Below are 11,126 nucleotides of genomic sequence, written 5' to 3'. Positions count from 1 at the left end.
AGCTTTAAACTGCAAGTTCACATACAATAAAAATCTGATGCGAGTAAAATATTGTGTTGTGTTTATACTGCATTTTCGTACCACCCCATTAATTTATGTCATTGTGTTTAGATTTGTTACTGTATTGTAGCACAGCATACTGCAGAATAAGTTCGACTTCAAACAGTTGACAGGTAAATTAAATCTTCAAAATACTTTAACTCAAGCGCTTAAAGTAAATATAGTTAAAGGGATAGTTCACCCTAAAATTAATGTCCGCTGTCATGATCCTCCCGTGTCCTAGACATTAAGGCTAAATAACGACCTAGGTTCGAGTCGAAAATGAAAGACTGGGCCTACGGACACTTAGTGTGACCACAGGAGCAGTATGCACCCCATCACAAAGAGAGGCCAGACAACAGTTCCTGCTCCGCAGGCTGCGGAGGCTCAACATGGATTCTAGAATTCTGTGCAATAGATGCACCACAGAGAGTATCCTGACTGGCTGCATCACCGCCTGGTATGGCAGCTGCACCGCAATGCTCTGAAGCACATCACCAGGTCTGAGCTGCCATCCATGGAGGACCTCTACACCCAGCGGTGTAGGAAGAAGGCCAACAGGATCATTAAAGACCCCTATCACCCCATCAATAAACTGTTCTGCCTGCTGCCATATGGCCGACGGTACCGCACCACCAGGCTCATGTCCCCCCATGTGCATGTGTGTGGGATTAATAAATGTATCTTATCTTTCTTCAGTTGTTTTAGATTTAGCTGCAACGCTATTTACCCCTGAAACTCCAGAAGTGTTTTGTGGACTCAAACACCCCCCTCCTATATCTGCATTGTGGTGAGTAGATGGGTGAACTGTCCCTTTAAAAAAAGACATGCACGACCACTAGAGGGTGTAGTTTTCGCTTCTGATAATACTGAACTAGACTTTTATTTTCTAAACTGCAACCGGAAGTGCCTCACCGCTTCTCACGTTTATTATGAGTGCTGAGTTTCTGTGTCATGACTGTCGTCCCGAGTCGCGTCTTTAAACTCCATCATGCGGCGCTACGGCCGCGCGCTGACGCTGTGCACGGTGTTCGCCGTCTTCTCGGGCCTGTACGTGTACAATAAGCTGCTGGACACGGACGCGTCGGTCGGAGGAACCGGGCCGAGGAGCGGCTTCGCCCCGGTGCCCGGAGCCCGACGAGGGGCCGCGGACAAAACCGGGCCCCGAAACCTCCACTGGTACAGTTTGTGTGTCTTCGTGTTAAGGTCTCCATTGGAAATGTAGACAACAAAATATATGCAACCGCATTTTACTTTATAATAGTGCACGCGCGTGTTTGTATAGACCGTGCACGGTGCTGGGTATGTGCAGGAATGTGACGCTGCTTGCACTGAAGCTCACGTCATTCAGCCTCAACTTTTTCTATGGCTGGAGACAAGTCACGTTTTAAAACCATTACTTTTACCATTACCAAACCATTACTGTGTTTCCTTTTTAAAATGATGTGTTATATTTGTTGCCTCCGATCTGACATGTTATTGTGTTGATTTGCTGGTTTCATCTGATGTTTTGTTTTCTTATTTGTGAAGCACTTTCTAAATGCCATTATAAAAAATAACAATGACAAGTAGATGATTGCTGGTAGGCAGGAAGAAGAAGATAAAGTAGATGCACCTTGAAGTTGGTTGACACAAGCTAATAAACCGTTTGGTGTTCACACCTCACTGTTTATGTATCCAAGGCTTTGAGGAAAGGGCTGGATGGGAGGAGCTAATTAAGTTTCCATTAATTTTAATGATTGGCCAACAGACCAGGACCAAAAGCAACAATTGGTCGTAAATGGGACCAGAGTATGATGGTATTTGTTTTCTTAAATGACACACCTCAGTGCTTTGAGTAGTTTAAGGCAGAAGAAAAATGTTCCTGAAGATTAACTTCACAATAAAACAAAAAGTCGGGCTTGTGTAGATTGATAAGTTTTGGTTCTTAACAGACTCAAGAGTCAAGGAGGTGTCACGTCCTTGTATTTCTATGTATGTGCAGTGAAATGCAGCTGGCACTCTGTGGAGGATTTATTACAATCACATTATGCTGTTATGTTAAAATGGCGTCTGGTAGCTTGACATTTGGTTCATGTTATTTCCGCCCCAAAGAAAGATAACTAGAGTGTGAGTTTTGTGTTATATAACCTATGTTTAAATGGTGTTTCCTTTGGCTTCAAGGGACATACAAAATAGACAGACACCCCGATGAAGCCTTCAGTTTAGACTGTGCTTGGATATTCACGATGCAGGATTTCGAGTTAGGACTCAGATTACCTTACACAATAGTCTGGAAACTTGATAACTTCAACTATTATAGGAGGTGGAGGAGACTTGTGTCCTCGAAATATCTCTTAAGCAAATAACGTACCCTGAATAAATTACTGGACATGTGTGTTTTTCCCGTAATTTGTTGTTAAACTTCTGTTTGTGTGAATCTCTCTCTTACTCAGGTACGTCATGCGTCAGCGGGGTCATGCGGAGGCCGGCGGCAGCGTCCAGAGCCGACCCGAGCCCCCCATGCACCTGGCTGTGGTGGCCTGTGGGGAGAGGCTGGAGGAGACCCTCACCATGATCAAGTCCGCTGTGCTCTTCAGCATCAGACAACTCGAGCTGCACATCTTTGCTGAAGATCAGCTCCACACCAGCTTCATGGAGGCTGTGAGTAGGAAACAGTTGGCATCTCTAGATTTGACAACAGTGTTAGGGACCTAGAGTTTGTGTTGACCATGTCCGTGATTGAACACCCCCGCCTTTGTCACAGTTGGCGTCGTGGCCTGGATTCATCCGCTCCAGGTTCAAGTACACGGTCTACTCCATCAGCTTCCCCAGTGACAATGCGGCAGAGTGGAAGAAACTCTTCAAGCCCTGCGCTTCTCAGAGGCTCTTCTTACCCGTGAGTTTCAGACAGACCCCAGTGTAACTCTGACCTGATTCTATTATTCATTCAGTTTTTATGTAAAAATCTGAGACAGTGGCTGCAAAAATATAAATTTAGATTTGGGACATGAATTAATACTAGCTACATATTTAAATCAATGAAAAGATACATTTTGATATAATATATTCAGGAACACTATAGTGAAATGTAGTGTCATGTAATACATACCAATTTGATGCACCAATCACAACACTGCAGAGCCTCCACACTATCTCCATATTCTGAGTGACTAACGTCTGGGTCCCTCTCCACTTGTGCAGCTGATCCTCAAGGACATCGACTCGGTCGTGTACGTGGACTCGGACATCCTCTTCCTGCAGCCCGTGGACCGGCTGTGGGCGTTCCTGCCCCGCTTCAATTCCTCCCAGTTGGCGGCCATGGCCCCCGAGCACGAGGAGCCCCGCATCGCCTGGTACAACCGCTTCGCCCGCCACCCCTTCTACGGCAGGACGGGCATCAACTCGGGGGTCATGCTCATGAACATGACCAGGATGAGGAGCACGTTCTTTAAGGTACGGGCTGAGAGGGGGGAGACTTTACCTGGAGTGTACCACCATAATTGGCCACTAGATGTCCTTATCCTGCTGCAGTTGTCCACCACGGAGCCAGTCGATGCACTATCACCCACAAAGTTTTGACTGTTGATTCTCGTGTGTGTCGACAGAACGACATGACGTCCGTGGGACTGCGCTGGGGGGAGCTGCTGATGCCTCTGCTCCAGAAATACAAACTGAACATCACCTGGGGGGACCAGGACCTTCTCAATATCATTTTCCACCACAACCCTGGTGAGGAGCAGGAACAAGCCCCAAGTTAAAAAAGGGGGAATTACAATGATGTTACTATATAGTCAAAATTTGTGTTTGGCTTCCGTTCGCAGAGACGTTGCTGGAGTTTCCGTGCAAGTGGAATTACCGTCCCGATCATTGCATCTACGGCAGCAACTGTGCGTCTGCCGAGGAGGACGGCGTCTACGTCCTGCACGGAAACCGAGGGGTTTACCACGACCACAAGCAGCCCGCCTTCCGAGCCGTGTACGAGGCCATTCGAAAAGTGAGCACACCCCGTCGTGTTTGTGTAACCGAGGTTCGAGTCCATACTCGATCACCGGGAGTTCAGAACAAATCACAGTTCGCTTCTCATTTAGCCAGGGCACAGATTAGACAGTTGTATTGATATGCGAGAAAAGTGAGAAGTAAAACACAGAACTCATGAAAGGGAAAAAAGAGCAGATCCATCTCCCTTAATGTTATTTGACGTTGTAAAATTAACTACCCTTCCATTAATTCGTTAATAACTACATTTTGTCCACACCTCGTAAAAAATGGCCCTTGCACCTCCGCTTGGCCTGGGTGATCAATTTCTTTTTATTACTGAGACGAAATGAAGACATAAAGAAACTCGCAGTGTGCGTCTGATCTAATTTAATAACCCCAAATGTCAATAATCTAAAATATTAACTGGGGGAAGAAAAAAAGTCCAGTTTTATTGTCTGTTCCTCTGTATTTATGGCTTTTAAAAAGGCTTTGTCTCCGAGTTTTATGTCTTCACAGCCTGCAGCGGTTATACAGGCAGATATTGATGGTTGAAGAGGAAGAGCTAAGGAAGCTTGATATCGTTTGATTAGAGGATCTGACTCTTTTGACTGAAAAAACTTTGTTACCTCTGTTAAGGTCAGTGTTTGTTAGATATCAGTTAACAGGTTTACACAAGAAATACTTGACAGATTTCCACGATTCTTTATGGAAGGATGCATTGTGGGTTGTTTGGTGTTGGACATATTGTCGCTGGGAAAAACACAGAAAGAGCAACTCCTCTACTGGCAAAGGTAAAGGAGTTAATCTTGATTTTTAGCAAGTAAACCTGCTTTTGATGCTAAAGAGACATTTCTGTCCGAGCATCTATTTCACTTCCTCAGGATTAAAGATCATACGCCTCCTTCATATTTTCCCTGATGACCCCCTCATTAAATATAAACTAAAAACAGTGACTGCAAGAAACTCCGTCAGCCCGTTAATGGCTCTCAGGTACATAAAAGTAGAAATAAGATGTGTTGAGCCTTTACAAAGTGCCGCAGGTGTAATCTAGAGCAACATCTGATGGGAGACTACCTCTTCTGACCCCCCGCGACCCCCCTGCCCTCCTCCAGCGCTCCGTGTCCTTCCCCGACGAGGGATGAGATGAGATTTTGGATTGGGTGCCGACCCTGAACAACTTTAAAAGAGAAACTCATTCTTGTTTTGGGGGGGTTCATCATTTTAATTTGGGTCACTTCGTAAAAAAATCGTTACAGGCTTCAGTGTTCAGAAAACACTTTAGTTTCTTTATTCTATTCATTGCTGCAGCAGAAGGAGATTCACAGCCAGATTCAGTCTCTCTGCTGTGGACTTTGGGATTTTTAGCCATGCACAACGTATACAGAAAACATATACAACCCACTACAGGGACTGGGAAAGACTGAACATACACAATAGGTCCCCTTTAAACTGCTGGTGACATCATATAGTCTACTAGACTGTAAAAATTCCGGCAGACGATCGTAGCGAGCGCTAATTTCCCCTGTGAGGATGTTTATGTGTTGTTTACCAGCAGCGTAATGATATCGACGACAGGAGTGGCATTTGCTTAATGAAGCCATCACCGTTCGCCATCTCATTGCTTTCCTATTAACTAACTATTGGACATAGATCACGGCGAAGGCTGATCCATACCTTATCTATGGCCTGCAGTTAAGACTTTATATGATCGGGATCAATTATGGCAGTCGACACACGTGCACCTGTCCTGACACACCGGCTCGATGAGCGTGGAACCCCGACACGAAGACCATAGCCTGCGTTAAAACTGTTTTCCCCCCTAATAGCCTGGGTAGGTGTTGATACTTTGATAGATAGGTTATTAAGTCTGGTTTGCCAGGAGGATGGAGGAGTATGGATTGATTCTGCGCGTGTTTAATCTCACGGGTCGGACACTTTCATCCGTTTCAGCTTTTGCGTGCGCAGCAGAACCTCAGGGAATATGCGGACTGAATAACGAACAGGATGGGACGACTCTGGCAGCTCAGTAGAAGAGGGAAGGTTCAGAAACTGGGAAATAGGATTCAAATGCCCAGCAGAAGTAAAAGAGCAAAGATGGAGATTTTATTCTCCTATTTTTCAATTTCTGAAATGGCTGCTTATCTAGTGTAAAAGTTTAAGAGGTTCAAGACTTCAACGTAAAGCAGACAAAAGTAAGGAAGTCATAAAGAGAGGGGCTTATGCTTAAATCAGGCACTTGTGTAAAGCAGAGACTGAATCTGGCAAATGGTTGAGCACTTCCTGGAAAGCTGAGGCCTCGGAGGTGAGAATCACTGTTCACATATAGAGCACAGGCGAGGAAGGACAGCACAGTGTTAACATTGACAGTTACTGTGACAGCACTAAGGCGCAATATTTGATGTACAACATTTCACTTCAAACCTAGAAGGATATAAGTGTATTTAGTTTGTCAATTGCTCAACCTGAAGCAACATTTTCCAGAACTTTTCCCGCTAGTCCCTTGTTTAAAATATCCAGAAAATGTGGGATTGAGCCCACGTGAGAATACTGTTGGAAAATGTCTGCAAAACTGAAAAAATAAATAAATGAATACGACTTACTCAGAATGAAAAAGAGGAGCCAAAGAAAACGAAAACACAGACGAAGATATTGACATTATCTGGAGATCTTGTCTGAAAATCTTTAGAGAAATCAATTCACAAGCTGTTTTTGTGCCACATGTATGTATAGTTAAAATTTGTAGCTTTAAAATGAGGCTAATTTGAGCAGACCATCGTCAATTAAGTGTTGACGAATGCAAAATCATTGTCCATGCTCTTCATCCTCACACAAAGGAAAGGGAACAGAAGCAGCGGTGCTCCTCCCTGTCCGTCTGCCCGCCCTCTCGCCAACAGACCGCAGCAGTCTGTCCGTCATAAAAAGCACCTTCTCCTCCCTCCGCTGCCAAAACGCAGAGCCCGGGATGCGGCAGTTAAATTTTACAGCCGATGGTACATCCAGAGTTGGGAGTCTGCACATCAACAGCCCCCCCCCCCCCATCAGCCGCACAAAATCAATACACCAACTGTAAATGCAACTTTATGACCGGCGGGTGCATGTGTGTGTGTGTCCACTCTCGTAAAAACATTCTCATTGTGACCCAATATCAGGGACCAAACCGCAAGCAAATGAGCTGGCATAAAAAAAAAAAATGGTAATTCCTCTTTGATTTCCTTGGAGCATTGTAAAGGCTCCTCCGTTATTGGGAAGACATCAAATCTCGCCCGTAATACACGGTTATCACTGGACGTTAAGCCCATAGCATAAAACCGACTGCAACAACAATGTGGACGCCTTTTTTTTATGTTTTACCCGGCTGACCGATCAGATTAGATGTAGAGCTCCGGCCGAGTCCAGCGAGCCTCACAGGTTTTATTTTTTTATTTATCCACGGGAAGACATCTTCCGAGGCCAAATGCTGCCCACAGCTGCACTTTGTTGAGTTAGAGAGGGGATCTGATCGATTCCAGCAGAACAGCAGGGGGTCAAGAGGCGCCCTCGGGGGAGTTTTGACACTTTGGATCCTCGGATGCTCATTTTGAGCTTCCAAGAATACTGCTACTACCTTAAGGCTACCACCACTCCTATTGTCCAGCTTTCCTAAGAAACAGGAATTGGATAGGGGAGGATACATCTTAAACTGGAATCACAAGATCAGATGGATGCACACAAATCTTCCTCATATTTGAATTACAGCACTGGCACGTTCAGTTTATGAAATCGTTTTCTGGTGCATCGTGTTTGCTTTACTTGTCCTTGAGGGATGTTAAAAAGTGTGGCAATTTGAACTGATACACGTCGGTACAAAAACCAATCAAGGGACGGGCAGGAATTCTCTGTAGACCTTTACAATATAGATCAGGGTAAGGATATAAAAGCATTTCTTATATATCTCAAGTTTTTAAATGTTTCAAGGAGCAGAGTAGCCTCAATAATTGTGAAATGGAAGAAGCGTGAAACCCCCAGCGTGCTCCCAAGAGTCGTAGAGGCCAAAACACTGGAGGCTGTGCAGACACTTGAGGACAGCTGACAACCCGAAAAAGGAAAAGGTCTTGAAAACAGCACAGCCTTCAAAATGAAAGAAGCCTTTTGTGAAGGAGGTGGGCGATCAGCTCCAGAAAGAGAAGGAGTGAAATGAAGATGAGGAACTTTTCCAAAGAGTAGAGGTTAAGTTGGGCAAAAAATTAAGGGCATTTAGAATGTGGAAGTTTTCAAAAGAGAACTGATGAAGACACAGCTCCTCTGCCAGGATGAAGACTTCACATCTCCACTTTCTCCCACTGTGCAAAAATGGTTCCATCGATAATGTTTCATTTTTGGTTTGGTCCTTGTCCCATCTACTCATATGAAGGAGGTGGGGTTCCTGATCTACACGAAATTTGGCTTCACTTATGTGGACCAGCCATGTTGTCCATTATATAAAACAGTCTGCATGTGCCTTCATGAAATCTATCATCTGTACATTTTAAGTTTTTGTGAAAAGTTCAGTCATCTGAGTTTTAACAACTCGGATGCTTTAACCAAGCTGCAGCGATCTGAAAACACCACACAAGGTCAAATCTCTAACCACCATTGTTTTTGTCGACACAGTTTCCGTTTGGCGCTGACCCGGTGACGTCTTTGCTGGATCCTCTAGAAGAGGAGCTGTTGAAGACGACCAACACGTACTGTGGTAAATCCTACGCACTCTTCACAAAGACACTGGTGCACAGCCTGGCAAATATCAACAGGAAGGCTCCGCGTGGACGGTGACAGAAAAATGAAAGACAAGACGGGACAGCGGCCAATGGGTTTTTTTTTTTGACAAGCCCAGCCAGCAAGATAAGCAAAATTTCTTTTTGTGGCTGAACCTCCTTCCTTACGCCCTTGTGGGGGAGATTGAACTCCCCCCAAACCGATTGAAGCTCTCCTGCTTTGAACAGCACGTCTGACTGATGTACAAAAACCCAGCCACTAAAGCTTGAACTGGCACTGGTTCAAAAAGACCATGGATGTACTTCTCTACCTTTTGATTCTTAGGAATGAGTCGAGTTTCTTTACAGCTAAATGTCCAACATATGCAAATATTTGAAGTTGGTTCATTCATATTAACACTGGGGGGCGCTAATTCTCCAATCATTTCTTTCGTCAGTGAATGGGAGGAACGTTAGTCTACTTAAATATTTGATGTTCTGGTTCGCCGGCACTTTGTCTCATCAGTGCAGCAGAAACTCTATTGAACCTTTAAGCCACATACTCAATGTATGTCTTGATTTAGTTTTGTATCAAATGGACTTGGTCCCATTTTCTTTTTAGCGATACATATTTCCCAATATTTGGAGTGGATGGAAACCGACTAAAGCAGCAGCTGAAGTTGTCTGAGACTAATGCTCTGGATAAGAGCGTGATGTAAATGCCTGAAATCTACTGTAAATGTAGTGTAGGCCAGTTTGTAGCTAAATACTAAATTTAGCAGTCGCTCTAAACTTAACTGCAAATTTTTGCATGTTTTTATATTTGACTGACCACTGGAGATCCTCTCTCAGTGCCTTTGGCTCTCGACTGAAGGTGCGACAGTCGCTCTTGACTTTCCATATTGGAGAACTAATGAAACATTGTGAAGCACTCTTATTAAAAAGAGACAAACCGTATAAGAGAACTGGACTGAAGATGCACTGGACCACTTTCAGCCTTCAGAAACCACTTCTGGGATTGTTCTGCATTTATTGAAACCTTCATTGTAGTACTGTTTGCTCAAGAAAACTTTTGGTTTATTCTTTGTTATTTTATATGTTACAGAAGTTGCCTTAACCTCGGAGGCAATGATATAAGTTGTCAGTTTTGTTATGTTGCGTCACATAAGTTTGTCGTTTGCTGTTTTGAAATGAACTTTTTTACATTTCATCATGTTTAAACAAGAATGTTTAAATAACATTGCTGCTGGATAATTAGTCACCTCAGACTATTGTTGTGTCAACCAGACCCTCAGATATGATGGAAATTCTGCAACACAGTGACCACTTTAACATGGATGCCGATATTCAGACTGCTGACCTTATCCTTATGTTTTTTTTAATTATGGCATTAATAGAATGTTCTATTCATATTATTCCAATTTAAAAGTTGACTCACATCATTACGTCCACTTTTCAAATACACACGTCCGCTATTCTAGCCTGAAATCATACGATGTTGCAGTTTACCATTTTCTGTGATTTTTTTATAATTTTGCAAAAGCTTTTCCTCCTTATTTGTCCTTGATTAGCTGATGTTGCATGTTGATGTAGCAAAATACTGTGACCTGATGTGATAAAGATGCTTCTTTCAGGTTAAAGTAATAATAAAAAAAGGCTATCCATGTAAACTTGGTCACTGTTTAGCTGCCATTCATTAGCGTTTACAATGCAGAAAAACTACTATTGAACATGTGAATAAGCTACAAGTTCTCTCCTCATGCCAAAGTATTTTGTTTACTGTTATTTTTTTGCACTGGTGAATGTATTTTGTACACTAGGGTATGAAATGTTGTAAATATCTGTTGTGACTGTCAGTGTGTTGGATACAGTGAAGATGTCCTTTGTGACTTAACTTCATTTACTTGTTTATTTGTCACTACTAAAATTGCGATGTCTTTTTTACATTAAAGATCTGTGTTGTTTTTCTACAGCATTGTGTTATGTTTCACCACCAGGGGGTAGCATTTTTTCAAATGTCCACTGATGCTTTTTTTTTTAAATATGAGTATTTGTTTTGACGAAGGAAAAGTATTTTTCATCCAGAAGGAAAACGTCAAGAGAAAACTAATTCAGATTAACAACAATAATAATAACGCCTTTAATGATATAGCAACTTTCAAAACAGCCTTCACAAAGAGAACAGATAAAAACAGACGAGAATCAAATGAATAAAACGTCATTTAAAATGAAAGATGATTTAATTCATCATTTAAACAACTAAATCTTTGGAATGTTAATTAAGTTTAGAAAAATGGAATTCTAATTGCAATAAATACATTTTGGCTGGATTCATAATACAAATTGTACTCTAATATAAATATAATATTACTGCTATCACTTGTTTACCTTTAAGACAGTTATGGGAAGAATTTC

The 11,126-nt window shown here is 42.8% G+C and overlaps 1 protein-coding gene across 1 annotated transcript; it reads left to right on the top strand.

Annotated features, from left to right (window-relative positions):
• Positions 1–955: 955 nt before the first annotated feature.
• Positions 956–10,683, top strand: gxylt1b (glucoside xylosyltransferase 1b). Its single transcript, XM_062383301.1, has 7 exons — positions 956–1,218; positions 2,475–2,682; positions 2,786–2,917; positions 3,223–3,474; positions 3,627–3,750; positions 3,843–4,015; positions 8,629–10,683. The coding sequence occupies exons 1-7, from the start codon at positions 1,031–1,033 to the stop codon at positions 8,788–8,790; spliced, it is 1,239 nt and encodes a 412-aa protein (XP_062239285.1). The 5' UTR covers positions 956–1,030; the 3' UTR covers positions 8,791–10,683.
• Positions 10,684–11,126: the final 443 nt, after the last annotated feature.

This window comes from Platichthys flesus, chromosome 23 (genome assembly GCF_949316205.1).
Source record: "Platichthys flesus chromosome 23, fPlaFle2.1, whole genome shotgun sequence".
Classification (NCBI taxonomy): Eukaryota; Metazoa; Chordata; class Actinopteri; order Pleuronectiformes; family Pleuronectidae; genus Platichthys; species Platichthys flesus.
The sequence above is the reverse complement of the archived record's forward strand: the minus strand, read 5'-3'. Positions and strand labels throughout refer to the sequence as shown.

Coding starts and splice junctions, on each gene's coding strand:
- gxylt1b (XM_062383301.1), top strand. CDS start 1,031: ATGCGGCGCTACGGCCGCGCGCTGACGCTGTGCACGGTGTTCGCCGTC. Junction 2,683..2,785: donor ACACCAGCTTCATGGAGGCT/GTGAGTAGGAAA, acceptor CCTTTGTCACAG/TTGGCGTCGTGGCCTGGATT. Junction 4,016..8,628: donor TGTACGAGGCCATTCGAAAA/GTGAGCACACCC, acceptor TTGTCGACACAG/TTTCCGTTTGGCGCTGACCC.